Consider the following 26,080-nt stretch of genomic DNA (forward strand, 5'->3'; position numbering starts at 1 on the left):
TACCTAATATCTACACATGCGGAAGATTGACGAAATCCATCAAAACAACGTCGGCAAGTGTGATACAACGCTATGAAAAGGCTTTTATTGCAGCACCAAAATAGGCGTGTGACTGCTAACGATATATTCTTAAGGTGTTTTCAAATAGTGCCTAACAGCACTATGTGGTTTGTTACATCGTTCCCAAAATTTCCCTATTTATAAAACTCAATTTCAAACGATTAGCTAGGCTCACACGTTGGGCCGAATGCAATGTGATCTTTGTGCTCGCTGGCTCCTTAATGGGAAACCAAAGATGTAGGTGAGGTAACGTGGTTATGTACCGAGGTGACATAGCACAACGGGATGTGGCAAGGTGGTATCACAGGAGCATTTAGTTTAATGTAGGTGAATGCAAGCTAGTTTCAAAAGACTGAACTAGACTCCTAGCATTCTCGACTACAAAAGGTTGAAGGGGTCTCGGCGGATAGAGCTCTCTCGTGCCTTAGCTCTTTCGGCGTGTGGTGGGTTTTTGCCGATCCTCAACCTCAATTACACAAACTTTAATTTATAGAACTCCGGGCAGAAACAAAGGAGGGAGAAACCTCCTCGAACTAAACAAAAAAAAAAAAAAAAAATATCAAGTCTTGATGACTTAACATAAAAAAATATATTTAAGAATATTTGAAACTTCCCCTTACGAGTGTGCATTAGGGCGCAAGGTCTATGCTGACATTCGACTCTTGCGTTCTTCACCCTACCCTACCATGATCTTCAATCTAAACATGTATTGGAAGATGCCCACATTAATTTCTCTTACCTTTTTATGTTGCCATGCCTACCAGGAATTAGAAGAAAGACTTAACACATGATAGTTGGTTTTCTTGAAAACTTTATAAATTCATATTTGGGTTTTATTAAACCATTTCTAATTCTAATGGTAGATAAACAAACTTCTATGACGAGTAACCCTCGTAATTTCAAACATCAATAAACTTCAAACTATATGAACTGGTTCTTAATAACAACAAATTCTCGCCTACGTACTTATTGGCCTTACACGGGGCTAATAACAATGTTAAAGTTTAAACTCTTATAACTATATTGATTTGGGTTTCCTACGCAGAGAGATTTATGAATAAAAAAGCAAATGCAATTCCAAATAGATCAATTGGATCCAAGGCACGCAAAAAAAATCGAATACAACTGTCGATGTCTCTTTGACAATTACAAACTCTATGGGGAATTTTCCCTTTTGGTTTGGTTTTTCAATTAATGTTTTCACGGATTTTATGTAAATGTTTAGCTGTCACCAAATCGACAAATGTACGTTTGTAATTATGTAGGTATGGAGGTATGGACACCAACTACATGTTCTGAACGAGTGCGAGTGAGCTTATAGCGAAAATAAAGGATTTATGAAAATGCCCATCAGCATTACTGAAAATTTAAAATTTCAAACACTATGGAAAATTAACTTTAGGCAGGGAAATGTTTGCCGTCATACGTACATATTTATGGCGATATGGATCGGCTGAATACAAATGGTGACGATAGAATTAGATAGAAAATATATAACTTACATGCTTACAAATTCGCGTTCAGCTGCAGCGTTGAAAGGCCTTCCGTCGTTGTAGTTGTTATGCGATGTTGCGGTAGGAGCTTGAATCAGCTGGTTGTACTTATCAGCAAATTTCGTTTTCTTTCGTTACATAAAAATTATCCTAACTTAACAGTTCTATAGAAAACTTTTTTTTACATCTATCTAGGTATATCTTCGTCGATTGTCCGCAGCGAAGTATACGAACATTTACTTGAATTTTCTGATTTAATTTAGATTTTTGCGTTTGCTTTTCTAAGCGGCGGAGTTGGTATTTGCAACAACAACGAACACAATATGACTGGCAATGACTTTTACATTAATTATTTATAATGCAATAGCTTGTAGAAGTGTTTGGTTTTCTTTTAGCTACTCAACATCTTCGGATGTTTTTAACTTATTAAGAGTATATGTACATTGGAATAATACACTTCGCATTTAATTCACGCTTTTAAATTAACTAATCCTGGACTTATTTCTTTTTTTTCTTTTTGTAACAAATCTTTGTTTTCTAATGTCCGTTAGTTGTTATTTTAACTCTTTCTGTTGCACAAAATATCTTTGGCTATATATATTTCCTTCAAACTTTCCGCACTCTATCGCTTTTACTTTTCTTCACTAAATTTAATTTGGTTATTTCGTTGGGAATTTCTTTCCTGGATCAACCCTACTCTTGTTTAGCTCGAATTTTTGCTGGTACCGCTTATCCCGTCCGCTTTCCACTGACTACTGAGATGGGGTTTGTCTTGCACATTGTTGGATGACAAACGCCTGGATGGGTAAAGTACAACACCTATGTGCAGTTGTGCCTGTACATTGGCACAGATATGCAGTGGGTGCCTATGCGGCACAAAAGCAAAAGGCTGTTGCTGCCCCCTTATATGCTACCTAGTGTTCTGACTTTTCCGCTCGCAATAAAAATGTATCCACACCCACACCTGTCGTGGATGTAAGATTTTGGTGTCGGGTGTAGTTCTTCCCTCCGATGGAATTTCTATAGGGCACTGGGAAATTCGTAAGTTGGACTCTAAAGTCCAAAATGGGCGGCAATCGCATCTGGTACTCTGCGATGACTTTGCGGTTGTCCAAAAAAAGGGTAACTGTAATGTTGTCAGCCTTTTTATAGCTTCGGAATTTCGCTCAATATATATATTTTTTTCTTTTTGGAAAGTCTCTATTGAAGTTAGCTGTGGTTTATAGTACGTTCAGTGCGACCTAAGGCAAAGTTAGATCAAATACCAACAGCAGCGCCATCCATTAGTCGAACTACAAATTCATTTTGTCGCATGCGGCAAGTTTTTTGTCGCGAACTGTATGCGATGAAAATGTGTGATATTAATTTTGATAGCGACCATTACAAAAGCAGCAACAGTTGAGGCACGACTATCAGTTTGATTTAAGCAAGCTATCAGTTGCGAAGTATAAGTGTTATTGTGAAGTACTTTAATAAAGGCCATTTGAATTATGTATAGTGGAGTTATTTATTCAACAGTTTAGTGATTCGAACGTTAGTAGAAGGTTGCAAGTAAGAGGAATTGCACTAAAACGGTTACAATTGGTGTCGGAAGAGGAACTGTTGAATAAATTCCAGAGGATAACAAGGATATGGCAAAGCTAAGTGAATTGAAGATCCAGCAACTGAAGAAGAAGTTGGAGAGCCGTGGATTAAATACAACCGGCATTAAACTCGAACTTCAGCACGACTACGAGAGGCAATGGTATTAGAAGAAATGGACGTAGAAGCGTGTTTCTTTCATCTTGATGGGATGTGACAACAAAATTGGAGGAGAAAAATGAAACACCGCAGAGAATGGCGAACACAGATCTGAACATGATATTGGCTGCAATATCGGCACGAATGTCATCACAAATATCCACCAACATGTCATCGCAACTGCAATCGCAGGAGACAGGCATAACGTCAAAGAGTGAAGCACAAGAAACGCGTATTTTACAATTGTCGACGCAGATTACATTCAAGATGGAAACTCAAATGGATCAACAGAAAACATATATGACATCTCAGTTGGCCGAGCAGTTGAAAGCACAGGAGGCCCGCATATCATCGCAGCTGGAGGCACAGGAGATAAGGGTATCATCGAAGCTGGAGGCCCAGGATACAAAAATTGTACAGTTTGAGGAAAAAATCGAGGCCGTTGTGGATGCTTTGAGAGGACGTATCGAGCAGATGCAACTAAATCGCCCAGCAGTTTTTACGAGTAAGCCAAAGGTGAAAACACCATCCTTTGATGATTCTGTTCCTTTCCAGGGCTTTAAGCTACAGTTTGAGAAGACCGCAGCAGTGAACAACTGGAATGCTGAAGACAAAGCTGCTGCACTCTTCATGGCATTGAAAGGGCCTGCAGCTGAGATTTTACAAACCATTCCAGAGGGCGAACGGAAATATTATGAAGCATTGATGGGCGCTCTAGAGAGACGATACGGAACTGAGCATAGGAGACAGATATACCAAATCGAGTTACTGAACCGCTTCCAGGGGCCTGGTGAAACATTGCAAGAATTTGAGTCGGATGTTGAAAGGCCGGCACATTTAGCGAATGCGGACGCACCCGTGGAATACACTGAAAAGGTAAAGATTCAGAGTTTATAAATGGCATGCGGGAAGTCGAAGCAAAGCGAGCTACATACGCAAACCCAAAGCCAACATTCGCAGAAACGGTGTCACAAGCTCTGATTCAGGAAGCAGCGTCGCTTCTGTGTAAGCCAGTTTTCAAAGCACGCCGTGTGGAAGTAGAAAGGCCAGAGTGGGTAGACGCAATTTTAGAACCTTTAAAAGAAACGCAACAGAAGAATAATGGTGCAATCAAATGTTTCAATTGCGGTAACCCAGGTCACATTGCTCGTCATTGCAGCACCGGTCGTGGTAGTTCCAACTTGGGTGGCCGTAAACACAAAGCTGGAGGAGATAAGCAAGAGCGAGTCAGATGTAAGGATCGAAAACTTGCCCCAGCTATTGAATGTCCTGTGATATCTGTGTCGCAAATTGGAAGGAAATCAAGCAGTTTTACCGTCAGAGGGAATGTCGATGGCAAAGAACGTGTACTGACTGTAGATATGGGCGCATCTCATTCCTTGATTCGATCGGATTTGGTCAACAGGAGAGTAAAGCCATTACCTGGTGATCTGTGAAGTCTTAATTGGGAAGGTCATGGTTCTACACAAATTCTTTGTGGCGAAGATCGTTGATGATGTCATATTGGGAGTGGACTTCCTAGTTGACCATGACATCAGGATCCATATGCGGAGAAAGCATTATGTGCTATAAAAACAAGGATGTGCCACTTAACTTCAGTTCTATTCGCCCTGGAAATTTCACGCTTGTAGATCCTCAGTAGATCCTTGTACTCATCCTGACACGCTTCGCTTTTCGCGGTCTTTGCTAACTTACACATTTCTTTTACATGCCTTCTTGAAAGACTCAGCTCATTGCTCCACCATGGCGGCTTTGCTTTTCTCTGAGTCTTCTTAGAGGGCAAGCTTTGTTCATTAGATTCCTTCAGTTCCTGCACATTAGCAACCTCGTTGGGTTGTCCCAGTTTTGTTTCTACCTGTTCCTGGAATTTAGTACAGTTCGTTGACCTAGGGTTTCTAAAGGTTCCTCCCTTCTCTACCCTCTTTAGGGGGATGTTGAAGCTGAAATACGCATGGTCGGAGAAGGTTAGTCTATCAGGAACGATCCAATCATACCTTGATATACCACGTTGCGAGCTCAATGTAATATCCGAAACATTGCTGGCCGTTGGACCAATATACGAAGGGACATTTCCCTGTTGGCTATCTGCAAATTGGTTTGCAGGATGTAACAAAGTAGAGATTCACCTCTCTCGTTCTTATCTGCTCCTCCCCACGCATTGTGGTGCGCATTTGAATCCGCGCCTATGACCAACCGCCCTTTGACCCCTTCGTCCTGTACTAGCCTCTTTCACTCCATCGGTGGAACCTCCGAAGCATGGGCCATGTAGCAGGATGCCAGGAAAAAGCCTGCTTATTCCTTTGCTCAAGGGCCACCACTACGAGGTTTTCAGTAGTGTAATTAGGCAGCATAAATGAATGCAGCTGTTTCCTTAACATTACTACAGCTCGCACCCGTCCTTCCGTTTGCGCGCAGTAAACGCCAAATCCGCGCTCGCTAAGTCCAGAAACCTTTCCTCCCGATGAGAGCCACGGCTCCTGGATTAGCGCCACGTCAAACGAACCCTCCTCAAGGGTTAGGAGGAGTTCGCTCGACGCCACTTTACTGTGTTGGAGGCACATAGACTAAAGAGTAATACATTTTTGTTTCTTCTGATCGAATGAGATACACGTTTTGAAATACGTTTATAACGTTTAAAGAGTTCGATTTGGATTCTGTAACGTAGCGCAGGTGCGGAAGAGGGGACGTGGGTATGACGATTGACATGGACAAAATGTTAGGTAAACTAGGGATTTTTTAGACTATTGATGGACGGGTAGGAAGTCATAGCGAAGCCCAAGGCTACATCCCCTGAAGAAGAAGAAGAAGAGCAGACTCCACCTGATCTGGATGGGCCTTCTCTTTCCTTCATCTTGTCTATTTCTCACCCTATCTATACTTGAAAACACAGGCATGAATCCCTATATTTTTGTTTACGGGTATTGTAGGTGGGGACGTTGGAGAAGACCCCCACCCACGAGCTAGTCAGGGCTCGCAAGCATTCCCGTTTGCCACCGTTCCTTTCCACAAAAACAGGTATTACCATATCAATAGGATAGACATTGGTAATTCTTTACTTTATCTCACAACTGCTAAAACTAGTCCAAAAAGGTGTCAAAAGACGCGTTTTGAACTCAGAACTGCGAACGCGAAACCGAAAAATGGCCCCGGAGCGCTCCGACGCCAGGAGTGGGATTCTTAGTATTTTTGCGCAGAACACCTTTCTGCATTGGCGGCCGCGCTTATAAAAAATTACCGTGGGTGGGTCCAACACTGGTTTGGAGACCAAAACTATGTATATCCGCCCAAAACACTTTTACCCACAATTTCTTTTGTGGGTACTACAAAATTACAACAACCAATTCAATTTTGTTTGCAAACATATCTGGAAAGGTATACAATTTTCAATTTCCGCTTTCGGATTCCTGGCCCTGGGTCCAAAGCGCGTCCTTTGACACCCCTCCCTCAGTTTTAGCAGTTGTGAGCTAGAGTGTAGAATTACCGAGACATGCAGAATGTTGCTTTTCCCGAAACTTGAGGCCAGAACCATTGCGGAATGACCAGGTGAAGTAAGCCATCAATTGTCTCGCTCTAAATTATTCTTTGTTCTGTCATTCGGCTATCTGAAAATTTTTCACAAATGTTGTCCCCTAAAAAGTGTTGTTTTTTTGCATTTTTCAGGAGTAGTTTTAGTACTTTTTTCACATAAACTAGTAGTGAATATCGATGTACCTTTATTGGATTCAATTACAGATATTCATCATTTGAGTATCTTTCTTGTTGGCTTTCATAAGTGAGGCCGTGCTTAACTATTACGTTCATATTGTTGATGCTTCCATTATATGTAAACTAAAACAGGTCTTTGTTAAAACATTCACGTCATATCCAACGAGGATTTTCACCTGTGCAGCGTTATTGAAGACTTTCGAGAAATGTTTTTGTCATTCCTGCATCAAGAACACCACAGCTGTCGTATTACACCTTATTTATGTAAAATCTTCGCTAAAACAATGGATTTCTAAATATAGTTACAAATAATAAAAATTCTAACTCACTGTTGTTGTTTTGCCTTAAAAATTAGACCACTAAGATAAGAGGAATGTTACAGTTATGGATTGTAATTTAGAATATATGTATCCGGCTCGATCGGATCAGCATCTTCTGGTCCTAGACCGGCTGCCGCGGAGCTAGTATATCCCCTGGCATATTTTAGTAATTAATAACTTGTTAACATTAGTAATACATCATGAATTCAACTGTAGGGAGTTTTTGGGGGATCTTCTGATCAAGTTTGTATAATATATTTGAAGGGCATATGTTTTAGTTCCGACTCTAAACGACAAATCAATAGAGCAGATGGCAATATCAATGCATTTTTAGGGATGGAAACACATTATAATACTTCGGTCACTTCCAAATTGGATTGTAAAACTTTTCACCGAACCTGAAACCCATTTAAGTGCGCAACGTTACTATAGTTCAACTAAAGAATGGATAGCACCTCTCCATTTTATGTCCGGTTTTTCGATAAAAGCTTCAACTTCAGTTGAAGCTGGGGTCAGTTTACTTTAGACGCGTTATTAAATTTTACTTTCATTTTACTCCACGCCACACTCGCACTGGTCCTCTATATTCCCTTTTGTATCTATTGGCGTTAGGTGACACTGATATGCTGAAAAAAAAAGTTTTTTGTAATAGCTTTCGTAGCAAGATATTAATTTTTCTCCTCCTTTTTTTTTAAAGCGGGTAAAAAATTTACCCTCTTCTCACCGTTGAAAATACATCCCTATCGTTTCAGTTAGCTACATCTTCTGTCTTTGTTTATTTACTTCACCTGGTGAGTCCACCATGGGACAGGACCTTCGGTGTTGTAGATATATATTTAATACTTAATAAAAATTTCTTTGCCCCTCACTTAAAATATTTAACTCACATTGGATTTAGAGAAGGTCATCTTTAAACATTTTTAAATTGTTTTAAGTTAAAATAATACTTTTCTTAATTTATCCGATATCAATCATCTGAATACATGCATATGTGACGCAAGGCAAGAAAAGGCCCCTAACTCGAATGCTGGTATATCAATTAGATCGTGTGGACTAGCTTTCGCATGATAGCCCTTATACGGCACAATTACTTCGACTTTGACTACTTTACCAATTCTGAGAAGGAACCTTCATTTGTAGAAATCAGTTTTTCGAGTCGGGGGCTTTTCTCGTGGACCGTCACAATGTACCAAAGGACAGATTTTATAGCCAGTTACCTGTATCTTACCTTTCTCCAACTGCAAGGAATAAAAAAAAGCCAGTGGAGTATTATTATTGTCATTAATATTGTAATAACCATAAAGAAATAATTTGGAACGATTAAATACCATTGATCCAGGGTAGATGCTCCTGTGAAATTCATGGTAAATCTATGGTGCGATATGCTATTTACGAATGTGTTCTGCAAGATAATCAGAAAACAATTATTACAAATTGGCTCTCCATGTTCATTCTGATCTGTACTTAGCACAGTACTTTTATTCCCCTAACGGTACATTGTAATGACGTTGCATCATCATCATTAGTTGGCGCTTAACCGCCCAAGAGATTTGGGAGCAACAAGGGCGGCCAAGTCTCCCTCTACCTTCCTCCCCAAACTCAGAGAAGGTCTTCCCCTTCCTTTGCTTCCAAACTGCGGAGTCGACCGAAATACTTTCTTGACCTTCGTCCATTCACATAACTTGACCTAGCCAGCGAAGCTTTTGGGAATTCATTCTCTGCAGTATCTTCATATCTGCGTGAAGCTCATACAGCTCATCAATATACCTCCTTCGATACTCACCAGTGGCATCACAGAGAGGACAATAAATCTTCCGGACAACTTTTCTCTCGACCACTCCAAGTGCCATTTCATCTTCCATGAATCCGAGCCATACATCAGGACAGGTACGATAAGCAACTTGTAGAGCATGATTTTGTTCGTCGAGAGAGGACTTTAATTTACAATTGCCTATTACATCCAAAGTCAATAGTGGAAAAATTATCAAAAACTAACACTTTCAAAATTTCTGACGAATACGAGCAATTTCTTTTTGTGACTGACAATACTTAGTAATTTCACTATGTGGCCGACGAATGGTAGGTTAGGTTAGGTTCAACTGGTCGGTCCATGAGGACCTTACATAGACTGAATGAGTCCGTAGTGTTACCAGAAGTATGTTTAACGACCAAACTGAAAAACCCTATCAAACACCAGGACCTATAATATAAAATAACTCCGTAGTCTTGGCAATTACTAGAAGCTTTCTAGCACCTATGCACCTTCTTTCTTCTAGATCTGACAGCTATATCACTCCTAATAGCTGGAGTCATAGACTGGCAAGCGCAGGGTACCAGAACAATACGTGTTCGATCGTTTCCTTCTCTAACCCGCACTTCCTACATCTGCTATCACTGACTAAGCCTTATTTAAAGGCATGTGATGGAAGAAGGCAATGTACAGATAGAATACCCGTCGTGAGTATACAGTCCTTTTTTTAATGATAGGAGCAACTTTGTTTTTTTTTATTTTTAACTTTGTTAGTCTAAGGTTGGAAGACTTACACATTATCTTGGACACGCCGTTCCGCATGGTCGATCATGTACACCTCTCATGGCCTGGGACCCAATATTGATGTATGCTTTCCCTGCCCCGATTCTTTCAAGGGATTGCTTACACACTAACAAACTTTTAGATGCTATGCTATGTGAGATTATTGAATGCTTGGCTGTCAATATAAAAGTTAACACGGCTGAAGTTTAAGCTATTTTATTCCAGTATTTCCACTGCTTTGGTTATGACTAATACAACCGCCTGAAAAATGGTACAGTGATCTGGCAGCGTGTAGGATCTGTTTATGCCCGCATCACAACAGTATACCGCCGACCCTACTCCTTCCATAACTTTGGAACCATCGGTGTATATATGTACCGCCTCGTCCGCATTTGGGCGCCCTTGCGCCAACTATCCACCTCTATTATGGCTTTAGGAGCCCCTTCGAAGTGCAGATAGGGAATCAGGTAGTATGTTCGTCATGTAGTTGATGATGATATACTACTATGGCCGTGTGGTCTGCACTCAAGCTGCCCCGAGGCACTGAGTCTCGTTGCAGTTGTTATCGCTTTATTCTTTGCTCCCAGCTCTACAGGTGGACTGTGCAGAATGGCATACAGTCGTCGGGGTTGTTTTCAGGGCTCCCGAAATACTAAGCATTGATAACCTGCATACTTCTTCCAATTCTTTTAAGTATGTTCGTTTTTGGATGGATGTCCAACAAACAAGGACTCCATAGTATAGGGTAGGGTTTAAAATCGCTGTAAATACCTAATAAGAGAGGGCTCTATGATGTTAGCAGGAATTTTATAAAAAAACCATATGCCAAATAATTGGCCACTGTATGGAAATACCAGTTCTAGCCCAAATGGTACAAGGAAAAATGGTGCAAGGAAAAGTATATACACACACACACACATATAAGCTAGGTGTCGCATCTGTTCTTCCGGTTTGTGTTCTGGCTGATCTCACTGCTAGGTGTCGCATCCGTTCTTCCGGTTTGTGTTCTGGCTGATCTCATCGCTAGGTGTCGCATCCGTTCTTCAGGTTTGTGTTCTGGCTGATCTCACCGCTAGGTGGCGTGTTCTGGCTAACTTCCGCTAGGTGGCGCATAAGAAAAAGCTTAGTGGTGTATAAGAAAAAGCTTAGAGCTTTTTACCTTTAGCAGAGCTTTGCCGTAAATATGACAGCTTATAAATTATATATATATATATATATATATATATATCAACAAACCGTAAAATACATACCGATACAGACACACCCATCCATATACATATATTTAGGCAAGGGCTACTTGTCTCAATGTATATAAGTTGGATATATTTTGAGTAAAAAAAAATGAGGATCGTTAAATGGGGGCCCTACATTTTTAAAGAGCCGCAAATTTTTAAATGTCCCCTCATATTTCTAATGAGTCCTAGACTTCACCCGAGCCGTTTTAAAGAGTCCCATAGATTTCTAATCGAGCGACTGCCGTCCAATCCCCCTAACCCCCTCTGTTTTCACGCCTACAAAAAGTAGCAGTAGGAAACCTGTAGTACCACCCAACCACCCAACCCCAACCCCCAACCCCCTTTTTCTCGTCTACAAAAAGGAGTCGATGGGCACTTGTAGTACCGCCCCCCGCCCCGATCAGGGGCAGGTTGAAAATTTTGTTTGACATTTTATTAGATTGGGTATGATGAAAGATGAATATAATGGCAAATTAATGAAGGAATTTAATGGTTTGAGAGCAAAAATGTATTCTATTCGCATCGATCAAGAAGGAAAAGAGATTAAAAAAATTAAGGGTGTTAAACAATGTGTTACTCTCAAACTTCCTGCAAATGATTTTAAAAGATGTTGTTTATTCGTAAAGAAATTATACTTTGACTAAATGTATATTTTTAGATCAAAATGTTATGAATTGTATACACAAGAAATAAATAAAGTAATGTTAAATTTTTAGATGATAAGAGATTTAAAAAAATAATGGAATTAATACCTACGCTTGGAAATGTTTTTGCAAGAGAAAAAATAGAAACATGCTGATAAGAAAATTTAACTGTTCCACATTGAAGCATATTTACATATATATATATATGTATATATATAAGTAAATAAAACCACATGTCGCATTTCATTAGATTGTAAGTTTGTATGCTTACATTTAGACGCATACGTTCTGGCTGGAAAAAGCTCAGAGCTTTTTGTTTTGTATTCTGCCTGCAAGAAAAAAAGAGCTTAGACGTTTATCAATATAGGAGAGTATCGGACTCAGGTTTTAAATGAGGGCCCCAAGTTTTTAAATGCCCCCTTAGTACTTTACTGTAATACATAAAAAAAAGCAAAATTTATATTTCATATAATTTATTTTTATTAAATAAAAATTTTAAACATAATTGACCACATATTGCTGTGTTGTATTTTTGTTTCTGATCATAATTTTAATGTATTGGTGGCTTCAGATAATTAATCAGTTCAATCGGTGGCTGCAAATTTCCAAAAAATTATAATAATTTTTTTTATAGTATGCTACCCAATGAGTGCCAGGGCCATCAGCATCGTCTAAATTAAGAATTCCACATTCTTGCGCATTCGGTTTATTCGGTAGGGAATTTTGCATAAAAATTCCTCTGAAATTTTTAAGATGTTTGCAATATTTCATTAAATCTATGCTAACGGTCTTTAGGGTAGGCTTTTTATTCGTTTTTTGGATAGGGTCGTAAAAATAAACCATATCCGCTTCCTTACGGTTTGAGGAATAGGCCCTTCCCCATAGCGATTGATTCCATATATCTATTATGACGGCTCATCCAACTGCTCCTTTCCATTCGTGATATCATTCAAAACTTTTGCTATAGCTGATACACCAGATGCTATACCAACCAAGTGCACCCAAAGCTGTTAAAATTGGAAGTAGTGGTAAAATTCCACCAATTTTTGGGACTGGAATTATTTTCGGTATATTACTTTCTTTATTTTTAAATCTAGACTCCATAGCGTTCTTGGAAATATTATAGGCCTCATTAAATGTCTGCGGCTTCTTTTTGTTAAGTATGTTGATACCTTTTTTAACTGACATCAAACCATTTTTATTAGATGATACTTAACGAGTTTTCATCTTTTTCCGTTTTTTACATTTAGATGTATTTCTTTTCTTATTTTTTAAACCCATTCCCAATTTGAGTTTTGCTTTCATTGCATTTGTAACGAACCAAGCGTCTGCTCGTTCTTTTAAATCACTATCCTTAGATGTTACACGTTGCCAGCCTTTCTCAGATAAAACTTTATCAGCTTGGTGTCTGTTATTTATATCTCTCGATTGGGAATATGCAATACCATGTTTTCCACAGGCTTCATCTAAAGGATTTATACCCTTATCTCCTCTTTCTATCCGTTTTCGGAGTTTCGTTCCAGGACCACAAAATTGATATCCAAGTAAATGAAGCTCAATAGGTAAAGAATTATTCAAACTATTTACAAAAGCCTGGCCAGCCTTCTTACGTATTCGTCCCATTAAGTGTTTGACTTCTTCTTCTTCTTCTTAATAATAATGAGAATGAGTGTGGGTGAGTTATAATTAAATGGTGATTTTATTATAAAAGCGATTGTTTATATTGCTATAAATCTGGTAAACAAAATGAAAGTTGTTAAACAACGTCTCCAACTTAAGGTTAATAATGCCGACAATTGTATAAATGTTAAAAATGTTACCAGACATAGTCCCCTTTTACCAAATTCCATACTTGAATATCGTACATATAGAAATAATTGATGTGAAAAACTATAGACAAACATTTAATATGATGATTGTATAATGTGACTCACACGTGTATAGATAAAAATAAAAAAAAACCGATATGAAATTAGCTAATTTAATAAAAATTTTACTTATTTACCTGTTTCACTTAAGTTATGGAACAAGTTATCCCTATAATCAATTTATGAATCAAGAACAAAATATAAACAGCTTTAGAAATTTTGAAAATAGTAAACAGACTAGTTTTGAATACAATATTCCAAACACTTCATTACGTTTAAAAATAAATGTAACAAATCAATTGTTAGATCAGTGTTTTCCTGAGCTGAACCCCTCATTATTAAAAACAACAACAACAACAACAACGCAGAGCCCTGGGGGATCTATCCGCGATCAAAGGAGTGAGTCACATGGTGTGAAAAAAATCTGAATACACCATTCTAGAGGCTATTGACAATTTTAAAGAATTACTAGTAGAAGAGGAAAAGAGAATAGGAGGCATTCTTGAAAGCCCAGAGGTTTTTTATAGACATTTCAATTTAGTTTACAATAATTGTGAAATACGAATTAAATGCTCTTATTACAGCAATTATATACAGCGTACTTTAAATATCTATTGCTTTGAATTTCCGGAAGACAATACGGCGACATTACATAAACGAGAAGCATTATATGAGCACACTTCGTACGATATAGATCCAACAATAATGCATGTTGATCGCTATTATCAAACATTGCATATGAAGGTTCAGTAATCACAAACATGTCATCGTCGTCGTCGTCGTCAGCAGCAGTAGACATATTTAATTTTCTGAAACAATTTAAGCATATTTTACCTGAAGAGCAGAGGAAAAGACTTTTCGAAATTCATTCAAAAATTGAGTATAGAGATAAATTAAATAAAATAAAAAATCATTTCGGTGAACACTATGAAAACTGTGTTTGATCGAATTATAATAGCACAGATGGCCCAGACACTTGCAATTGCTCACACCTAGAAGCCTACAAAATTATGAACACTTACACAAAATATTTATAAAGTAGCTCTAAGCAATATGGATGATAAGAGAATTGTAAGAGAAAATCATATTGATTCTTATGCTTATGGTCATTTCTAAACCTTATAGTAGTACTTTACTGAAATACATTTAAGAAAGAAATAATAAACAATTTATATTTTATATAATTTATTTTTATTGAATAAAAATTTTAAACATAATTGATCACATATTACTGTGTTGTATTTCTCTTTCTGCTCATAATTTTAATGTATTGGTGACTTCAGATAATTAATCAGTTCAATCGGTGGCTGTAAATTTCCAAAACTATCAAAATATTCTTTTTAGTTTTTCTTAATACTTTCATGATCTTATCAAGATTTGCTAATACAGTCATATGATTATTTGATATGATTTTAAACGAGCAATCGAAAAAATTTGTTATCTTTCAGCTGTGTATCTGATAAAAATCTGCCAAATCTGTTACCTATCAGTTGTGTATCTGATAAGAATCTGGTCTGACAGCAATTTTACTTATTTTGTACTGTTATATATTAAACTTGTCTCGGGGTTTGCTAACAAGGTCACTGTAACCTTTAATAATGTTACCGGTAATTTCCTTGTACATATTTGTTGTGAAGATCTCTTATAATTATGAATCGATTTTGTTTTTGCAGATGGTAAGTTTTTATGTGTATATTAATCCACAAGTTGATTAAGTATATACACACGGACACATATATATACAGCAAAACAATTTCGTTTCCTACACTTAGGCGTATCCGTTCTTTCGGTTTGTGTTCTGGCCGATCTATATCATTTAGGTGCATACGTATGACACCACAAAACAACAAAACAATTTCGTTGCCTACATTTAGGCGCATCCGTTCAAAACCGCAAATATGTGCATGTGTGTACGCATACACACACACGCACACACACTAAATGTAGGCAAGGAAATTGTTCTGTTGTTTTGCGGTGTCATACGCACCTAAATGATATAGATCGGCCAGAACATAAATCGAAAGAACGGATGCACCTAAATGTAGGCAACGAAATTGTTTTGCTGTATATATGTGTGTCGGTGTGTATATACTTAATCAACTTGTGGATTAATATACACATAAAAACTTACCATCTGCAAAAACAAAATCGATTCATAATTATAAGAGATCTTCACAACAAATATGTACAAGGAAATTACCGGTAACATTATTAAAGGTTACAGTGACCTTGTTAGCAAACCCCGAGTCAAGTTTAATATATAACAGTTCAAAATAAGTAAAACTTGATATCAGACCAGATTCTTATCAGATACACAACTGATAGGTAACAGATTTAGCAGATTTTTATCAGATACACAGCTGATAGATAACAGATTTTTTCGATCGCTCGTTTAAAATCATGTCAAGTAATCATATGTCTGTAATAACAAATCTTGATAAGATCATGATAGTATTAAGAAAAGCTAAAAGAATATTTTAATAGTTTTGGAAATTTACAGCCACCGATTGAAAGGATTAATTATCTGAAGTCACCAATACATTACAATTATGAGCAGAAAGAAAAATACAACATAGTAATATGTCAATTATGTTTAAAATTTTTATTTAATAAAAATAAGTTATATAAAATATAAATTGTTTATTATTTCTTTCTTAAATGTATTACAGTAAAGTACTACTATAAAGTTTATAAATGACCATAAGCATAAGAATCAATATGATTTTCTCTTACAATTCGCTTATCATCTATATTGATAGAGCTACTTTATAAATATTTTGTCTAATTATTCATAATTTTGTAGGCTTCCTCATCCAAACGCTCTAGGTGTGAGCAATTGCAAGTGTCTGGGCCATATGTGCTATTAGAATTCGATCAAACACAGTTTTCATAGTGCTCACCGAAATTATTTTTTATTTTACTTAATTTATCTCTATACTCAATTTTTGAATGTATTTCGAAAAGTCTTTCCTCTGCTCTTCAGGTAAAATATGTTTAAATTGTTTCAGAAAATTAAATATGTCTACTGATGCTGACGACGACGACGACAATGACATGTTTGTGATTCCTAAACCTTCATATGCAATGTTTGATAATAACGATCAACATGAATTATAGTTGGATTTATATTGTACGAAGTATGCTCATATAATGCTTCTCGTTTATGTAGTTGTAACGACAGCCTGTCTCCATACTGGCTTAAATGAGTGGCAGAGTGTATATGCGTCTATGTGTTTATGAGTTTTGTGTCCAGGTCCGTGCCTTAGCAGCAATGATGCCATTAACATACTATTAACATAATAACATTAACATTGACGACATTGTACCGAAAGTGAACACAATGTTGGAGCGGAAATTAGATGTTGCGCTTGGCATCATGCTGTTATAATAAATAAAATGTCACCATGCTGCTAACAACTTAGCAACATTGATGAATGCCATGCACCTATGTGTTTGTTTTGTTCTGTATTATGTATGTGGGTGTGTATTTGTGCAAGGCTATGAGCGTGTGAATACATCAGTGTGAGCGGTCAAGGCACGAACCGAGTGTATCTGTGTAGGTGTTCGGTTTGTGGAGCGATAAGCGTATGAATATATGAGTGCATGATTGTATAGATGGAAAATACGGGAAAGCCGAAAAGAAAGTTTGGCATGTATAGGTAGGAATTTTCCGTTTCTGGGTAACGTTCCTTACCACGGCGGTTGCTATAAGAAGGGGAAAAATCAGTCAACGGGCCAAAGTCTTGTTTCAACAGTGCCCAGTACAAGTTAAGTGCAACTGAGTCAAAAGTGAAGTGCGCGCTTTTAAAACGAAAGTGAAGAAAAAAAAGGTTCACAGAGTTTGTAGTGCGCGAATTTAATCGCATTTTTGAAAGATTTGTGCGCGTCGAAAGTCTCCGCGATACGTAAAAATGGGTAGCAGTTTCCAGCAAACGTATGTTGCGAAATGTAAGACATGTCCATTTTCGTGTTTTTGTTGATACAGGCATGCTTGACGGGAGCTGGGTCTCCAACCCGGCCTATCTCCCAAGCAAGCCAAAAGAAAACTTGCATCGACATATATATACCTGTATACAAATATATGTATGCAGACGAATATATGACTATGCAGACAAGAAAGCCATAGGCAACTATGTATATGTACGGGCGCATAGATAAAATTTTTTCTTTGGATTCCGATAATAAATTTCATTAAATCTCATTACAGAGCGCAAAATTTAACCTCCGTTGGAAAAGACTCACTGGGCACTGGTTTTGGCTACATACCGCCCGGCAACAACTACCACGCACTACACTACATTTTCAATTTGGTGTCGCACACCACAACAACAACCACTATAGCAGTTTTATATTGGCAATCTACGGCCGCAACAACCACAACGGCATCGCCTTTTAAACCGACGGCACAGCACGCCTACAACAACACCACCCATTTCCTCACTTAGACGGCGCGAAACACCACACAACAACCACATATATTTTTTGATTTTTATTCATTCAACACCAACCACCACCTGTATACATTTTTATATTGGCGACATACCGCCCGGCAACAACTACATCATCTTGGTAACATCACACACAACATGTTTTCACCGGCGACGTTGGTCTACAATAACTGACGGCACAAACCACAACAAGAACAACAACTGAATCATCTACAGGTACTTGGTAACTTAAAACATAAAATTTCGCACCGGCGGTGTCGGGCTACAACAGCAACAACCACAGCCATTGCCTATTTTTTGTTGGCGATACACCGCCCAACAACAAGTACCATACACACCCACAAACACTACATTATATTTAATTCGTTGCATGCGCACACCTCAACAACAACTACAAGAAATTGGCAACTTTGAGTATAGCAATTTTCACCGGCGGCATTGGCCGCAACAGCAACAGCCACTACACCATACACAAAAAAAAAAAAAAAAAAATGCAACACAACAAAAAAAAAAAACAACAAACACCGGCGGAGGGAGGAGCGTTCCGACAGTATCGCGGATGGATACTATTGCTTTCATATATTTTTTACATACTATTACCTGTATTATCTGTATATTGTCACGAGGGGCATAATTAGTTTATAGGAAACGGGAAAAAGGGGGGTATTCTATTTCCGGGGCTAAGCATCTTTTTGTTCACATATAAAATTCGGACACATATTTTATAAGTTAATGGTGGAACTTTTGCCTCCATCATTTTTTTCCTTTTCGTTTCTTCATTTTCCCCTTTTTTACTTTTCTTCTTCGGTTTGATGTTTAATTTTTGTAGATATTTTCATATCGTCATCTTCTACCATATACACAATTTTTTTTGCACATGTTTTCTGCTACCTATGGTAGTATCAACTCAAAATCTTCGAATTTTGAATTTTTTCTGCCATAATTTTTTTGTTATTTTTTTCTTGTACTTACTTTTATTATTGGCAAAATCAATCGCAACATTACACCCCGAGATTGCACATGATTTTGTGCCTTCAGCACTAAAGACATTTTTTTTCTGTCGAATATTAATTTTTTTTTATTGATTTTTGTTGGTAATAGGCTTTTTTGACCAATCGTTTTTTAATTGCAAATAAAGATATTTATTTAAATTTTTCCACCTAACGTTTCGCTAGACTTCCTAGCATCATCAGAGGTGATCTAATTTATTAACAACAATAAAGATAAAAATATTTACATTAATTTATGGTATAAAGACTACTTTAATTTATATATATAAATTTACTTTATATATGTAACGAGAACACTAACATTGATTTACATACGTACAAACATAGACAACACTTACGTAATATATTTGTTATTTAAATATTAAAACTAAAAGAATTAGTACCATTTAACATTGGTATCATTGTCATACTGATTCTTAACTATAAACATAAAAGGTAAACAGCTGCTATATTTTGTGTGTCCTCTTTCTTGTTTATCGTATTTGCCCGTTTTTCCAATATTCTCAGACTTTCCAATGTATATCTGGCTCTCCCGTGTTTGTTCCTATCTATTATTTTTGTATTAGCCAGATCAGCTGAGTGTCCACTTGTTGTGATATGCTGCGCTAAGGCGGTGGTGGTTTTTTTGTTTTGTATATCAGCTTCGTGCTCTTTCAATCGGATTCCCAGTGCACGTTTGGTAGTCCCTATATATACCCTGCTGCAGATTTCATTTTCTTTACCTTTACACGTTATTTCATATACCACATTGTTTTGTTCTAATTTTTCGGTTGGGCTTTTTGTGTTAGTAAATATACTTGCTAGTGTGTAGTTTGATTTATATGATAAAGATATGTTTTGTTTGTCGTGGAATATAGTTTTGCTGAGGTTTTGGGTAAGTTTAGGTACATAGGTTACACTGAAGTATTGTTTTGACTTATTTTCCTTATGTGTCGTTGTGTTGTTTTGTGCGTTATTTATTTCTCTTATTATTTGTTCTATTAGATTTTTAATTAGGGTGTGTGGGTAGCTATTGCTTTTAAGCATTTTATCAATTTTTTGCAAGTTTGTGTTCCAGTATTGCTTGTCACTTATAGTTAGTACTTTCTTTATCAAATTTTTCGCTGTGTTTATTTTGTATTTCATTGGCTGGGACGAATGAAAATTTATCAGTCTGCCGGAGGATAAAGGCTTTGCGTACCACTCAAATGAGAGGCTTCCATTATTTATATTTTTATATATTCTTACGTCCAGGTATGGTATGCTGTCATCTCTCTCCATTTCAATCGTAAACTGAATTTTGTTGTGATATTTGTTAAGTGTTTCTAATATTAAATCCACGTCCTTACGTTTTACAATCGCCAGAATGTCGTCCACATATTTTACTAAAAACTTTATGTCGATGTCATGTTTTTGTTTCAGCTCATTTAGAGTTTTATCAATAAGGTCATCTAGAATTATATCCGCTATTGTAGGTGAGAGCGGATTGCCCATTGGCATACCAAAAGTTTGAGCGTATATGTCGTTGTCATAAATAAAATAATTATTATCAAGTAAACAAAATCTTAAAATTTCTTGGAATTTGCATTTGGGTATATTTGTTAAAGAGTTGATTTTATCAAATTTTTCCATTATTATTCGTATGGCGAGATTGGTGGGAATGTTCGTGAATAGTGACACGACGTCGAAAGATACAAGAGCTTCTTCTTTGTCGATTATCATATTTTGTAGTCTCTCTTTCAGCCTAAACATATTTTTAATGTTGTACTCTTCTGAGGTTATATTCTTTATTATGTCTCCTATATGTTTCGATAGCTGGTAGCATGGTACATTCACGGATGATGCAATTGGGCGTAAGGGTGTATTGGGCTTGTGTATTTTTGGTAACCCGTAAAGTTTTGGTGCAATCGCTGCCGAGCAAGTTAACTTGTGTTTTTCTTTAATGTTTATGTATTTTTGTTTGTATAGATCGTTGACTATTCTGTTGTTTTTCTTTTGCAGTGCATTTGTTGGGTCTGTTCTCAGTTTTCTGTAAGTGTTTTTGTGTTCCAGTAGCTCTTCCATTTTCTCTTTGTAGTCTCTTTTGTATATAACCACAGTTTTGTTTCCCTTATCTGCGTCTGTTATAACTATGTTGTTTTTGTGTAGGTTTAGAAATGCTTTGCATTTGTTGTATGTTTCTAATATAAATTTTTCCAATGAATTGTTTTTTATGTTTCGTTTTTTTTTATTTTCGCATTTAATCATCACGCTGGTAGATTTGATACTACCAAAGCACTCATTACCAAAGATCGCTAGCGAGTGCTCTTGGTTGAGTGATTGAGGGTGGCTACCGTGAGCGTACGTATGCATGTTATGAGTTTTTTTTCAGCAAATTCAGCACATCCACTCAACTGCACCGGCGCCGTTGGAGTACGAGTATAGGGTGAGTGAAATTTGAGCACAATATTTTTGCTAATACACATATTTGAATGTATGTACATATATTAACATATGATGCCTGATCTTCTTGAAAAAATAGAAGAAGGAAACCTAAACTTTAGGAATATATGTACATACATAACTACAAACATACACACCTTTTGTTTATAAAATGCCAAACTGGGTTTTTTTTTGCTTTACTTTGGTGACCTACTTTTGTTTTATACAAAATTGATCTTATATTTACTTGAGCGGTTGCGATAGGTCAGGGATTAGGGTACTTGAATTTTTTTTGTTCGCCCTCTTATTTTATTTTGTTTGAATTTGTATCTTTAGGATTTAGAGTTAGCTCCTATTAATAATATTGCATTAGGGTGGCCCTAAAAGTTTTAGTTTTTTTTCTATCTGAGTTCAGACACTTGGTCTATTAGTCGTAAGTATTTTGTATTGAATTGAATTCAGAATCGATTGAATTGAATTTGCAATTTTAATTAATAAAGTTTAGCATTAAATTTAAGCATTTTTTTTTATTCTATTTTTGAGTAAATAGAAACTTTGCAAGTGATCCTAGTAGCTAAGCCTTTTGAAATCATTGTCTCATTATTTTGTATTAAACTCTGAGTTTAAAGTTCCCTTGTTTTAGAAATCATTGAACTAGTAGTAGGGTGGTATTTGCTAATTTGTAAACCAAGAACTTTGTAAATAAATTATAAGAATTATGTTTGGATGAAAATCTTAGACCTTTTCATAATGCAGGGCTAAATTCCCACTTTTGGTGTTGGTGCTGCGCTTGTGCGTGGCAAGGTAAGGTGAAGGTGAGTAATAGGGAAATGACTTATTGACGGACGGACAGACATATGTCAGGTTTGGGGGCACTGTAAGTAACTTTTCCCCTCACGTTTATTTCTATCTTTTTCAGCTTTTTCTCTCCTTTCTATACACATGCAGGTATGAACCCTCTTTTTGTTCATGTGGCTGCGGGTGAGGTCGGTGGTGCAATACCCCGCCCAAGACGACGAGCTAGCCTGGGACCGCAAGCATACCTGCTTGACGCCGCTCCTCACCACCCAAACAGTCAGCCACATAACAATGGCGCCCAACGGTAATAGCCCGATCACCTTTCTTAGCGTTTGTCTTTCCATTTGTATTTTTACTTTTTTGATCCAAATCATTTTTAAATTAGTAGTCTGTTTTGCATTAGTTTTATAATTTTTTTTTCTCTGATCTTCATTAATTTGTCAAGTTCCGCTCTTATTTCTTATTTAGCCTTTTTAGTTTACAAAAATTTCTTTCAGTTTTTTTTTTTTGCTTTGTATTCCCAACGGGTATAGCCCGATACATTTTCCACTTCCACTTTAATTAATTATTTCTTATCTTAAATTTCCCATCTTCATGTTAATTAATTATTTCGTCTTTGTTATATTTTTCTTAAATTTCATATTTTTTTTTTTACCCTTCCTTCCTTAGATTTTTCAATTTGTTTTCTTAAATCCTTCCCACCCTTCCAATCCCAATCCCTATTTCCGTCTTTCGACAGGACAGGGACCGTCATGATGTCAACGCCGATTGGGTTCACCTGATCGACAAGTGTTATCATGACCAGAGGACAGGGATCAGCTGAGTGTCCATGCCAGGGTTCCTTTGTTGAACTTCAACAGTTCAACAAAGTGGTAACTGGTATGACACTTAGCTAGCGACGGACTTAGGTAGGAGATCGTGGCGAGCTGTTCAAGCTACCTTACCGGGAGTCCAGCACTGCCGGTAAGTAAGGTGTACAGTCGTCGCCACGATATTTAGGAGTAGGAGGTGTGGCATCCACGCTTAGGAACAAGTTATTGAACGTGAAGTGCCACACTTCCATGGACAGCACGATTGACCAGACTTCAAATACATAAAGGCGGACTAACCACTTTCGCTGAACCTTCGGCAAGGCAGCACCACGGACACCAATACAAATACATTAAATTTCATTTGTAAACTTTTTATTTCGAAGTCAAAATTAAATATTTTTGAAGTTTCGAAGTTATAAACTATTTTTGTTTTTTTTTATATTTTTACGGATTATTTTTGTAGTAGGCTTGTTTCCAAACATTTTTTTTTTGAAATTGTGTTTTAAAATTTTTGGGTTTGGAGTAATCCACTACAAATACAACCACTAACAAAGTGCCTGGATAATAACAAACTTTTTCTTATTTTTATTTAATTTTAAGATTTTAACTATTTTGGGTTCATAGAAGGGTTAGAGTAGTACCGTTGTTTTTTTTTTGTTCTTGGATTCGGAAGCATTTTCCCTATTTATATTTTTTTTTATTTGTTTCCTTCATACCTTTGTATCGTAGTTTACCAACCTGAATTTGAATATTTTTTGGTTTCAACTACATATACCCCCGGTTATTTTTTTCGGCTTTGGGGTAATTTTTATAGGTCTGCCTACTGGACATAAGGCATAAAATTTAATCTTTTTATACACATACACTAATTGAATTACATACACATACACACTAACATATTATTTTTATACATATAAACTGAATTTTTTTGGTATCTTTATATTATTTATTATTTTTTTGAATCAAATTACCTGGTTGTTTTATATTTACTTAAGCCTATTTCGATCTGCAAATATACACAGATTGTTCTTATTGAAATTAATTTTTGGGTCAAATTTTTTAATTTTCCTTCTTTTTTCCATTTGAGTTGAACGTCGGTGGGTACCCGCAGTTTGGGATATCGTGCCCGTGGATACATTAGGGCGTCCGGGGCAAAATTTTTAGTCCATTCGTTTTTATTTTTCCAATTTTACTTGGGTTTACTTTTGTTTTTGGGTTTCCTTCAGACAGTGAATGCCTGACAAGGACGAGGAGGCCGAGAATCGTGTTGCAGGGGGATTAGGTACACTGGGCACTGCTAGACCAGTCACTAGGAGCGTTACGAGGGCCGCACTAGAAAATCAGATCGCTGGTTCGGTGTTCAATCAAATCGACACTGGTATTCCCAGGACCGTCGATTTTGTGCCCACAGACTATTTCAATAGGTGCGCGTCGCGGATTTTCGGATCGTTTGGCCCTGAACGTCCGCTGGGGGTCTCTTTCGCGAACGGGGTGTCGTTCAACGACTCGGAAAATAGTTTAAATTTCTCGCAGAAAATCGATTTGGTGTGCCAAATGTCCGATAGCGAGAACGTGGGTGCACAGGGAGACGATGTTCCATCGCGAAACGCACCAGCAATGGTTCACGGCGGCCTGAATGCTCCTCGCACCGACGCCAGTGAGCATGCACCCAATGTTGAACAGCTGAGCCGCATGATGGCGATGATGGCGCAACAATAAGATTTGGTGGTGCAAATGGCGGGTGAAGTGCGAAGCATCAAGACCAACTTCGATCATCTTGGTGGTCGCGTGGCAAAGATGGAGGCATCCAGTCACGCGGTCGGACATCGGTCCGCTGTGGCATCCACGCCCGAGCCTCAGAACCGTAGGGGGCAGCCTGCTACCCGCAATGGTATTCCGAGTGGCAGTCGGATTACTGAGCGAGATGGTAGTGACCCTCCAAGGTGGAAAAAATTAGACCTGGAAAAATGGCACATCAAATTCGATGGGACCAAAAAAGGGATGAGCGTCGAAAGCTTCATCTTCCGTATTGAGCGAATGCGGGAACAACATGCTATTTCCTTCTTCCAGCTTTTCACGGACTTTCATTGTCTGGTGTCCGGCGGTGCCTTGAAGTGGTATTGGCAGGTCCTCGAAGACCATGCAGATGAGCCCGATTTCGGTTACTTCGAGCTGAAAGCCGAGATGCTAAGCCACTTCAAGTCCGCTGAGTCCGATTATGAAATAATCCGTGAAATCATGGAGAGGAAACAGCAACCCGCCGAAGCTTTCCACGACTTCTATAGCGTAGTACATAATTTGACATTCCGTTTGCGGAAGATAATCCCTGAGAAGGAGCTGGTGGGCATAGTCAGGGGCAACCTCAAGCCGTACCTTACCAATTTGACCTTCGCGATCAAAATGGACTCATTAGCGGAGCTCAAAATCGAATGCAAGAGAGCCGAAAAACTCATTAAAGAAGCCAAGAATAGGTCAATAGCGGTTAATGAATAAGGGTTTGAAATGCCAGATTTAGAGGGAAGAAAAGTAGAAGCTTTCGATAGGAAACTCCAACCCCAAATCCCAGCCCATCCCAATAGTGCCCGTCCGTCTGTTAGTAGTTCTGTTAGTCCTGCGTCTAATCCACTGTCAATTCCTTTTGTGCGTCTCCCTTCCATTTATTGTTGTGTTTTTCGTGCGGTATGCCGGTGGATCATTATGTGAAAAACCCGGCAGAAACACAAAAACCAAATAAATGTTCGTCCACGTTTCACAACATGGTGTGTTTTGCTTGTGGTAGTGATGCGTCCTTCTGTGTTTTTAAACCCAAACAGGGAAACCCGAGGCTGGCGGAGTTGACCGGGGACTCCAGCCAGGAGTTAGGCAACTCGGCAGCCCTGAAATAAGAATCCTGAAGAGAGAAGAAATATAAAAGAGAGGGGAGGTTAGGAAAGCACAAGGGACCGTGGAAAAACGCGAAGTAAAGAGTTTGCACCAAAGAAAGCTAGATTATGAAGAAGCAAGAAGAAGGATAT

The 26,080-nt window shown here is 37.7% G+C and overlaps 1 protein-coding gene across 11 annotated transcripts in view; it reads right to left on the reverse strand.

Annotated features, from left to right (window-relative positions):
• The window catches only part of nvd (neverland), a 2,324,292-nt gene that overhangs the window by 2,115,833 nt on the left and 182,379 nt on the right, over positions 1–26,080 (reverse strand). For 5 of the 11 annotated variants that reach the window (XM_067760149.1, XM_067760150.1, XM_067760146.1 and 2 more), the window contains one exon: positions 8,547–8,720. In XM_067760149.1, the coding sequence (XP_067616250.1) occupies positions 8,547–8,681 (135 nt within the window). In that variant the 5' untranslated portion in view covers positions 8,682–8,720. Of the gene's footprint in view, positions 1–8,535; positions 8,723–19,018; positions 19,120–26,080 lie in introns of those variants that run through there. The other 6 variants (XM_067760154.1, XM_067760153.1, XM_067760152.1 and 3 more) reach the window with 3 other exon arrangements.

This window comes from Eurosta solidaginis, chromosome 1 (assembly GCF_040869045.1).
Source record: "Eurosta solidaginis isolate ZX-2024a chromosome 1, ASM4086904v1, whole genome shotgun sequence".
NCBI classification, from domain to species: domain Eukaryota; kingdom Metazoa; phylum Arthropoda; class Insecta; order Diptera; family Tephritidae; genus Eurosta; species Eurosta solidaginis.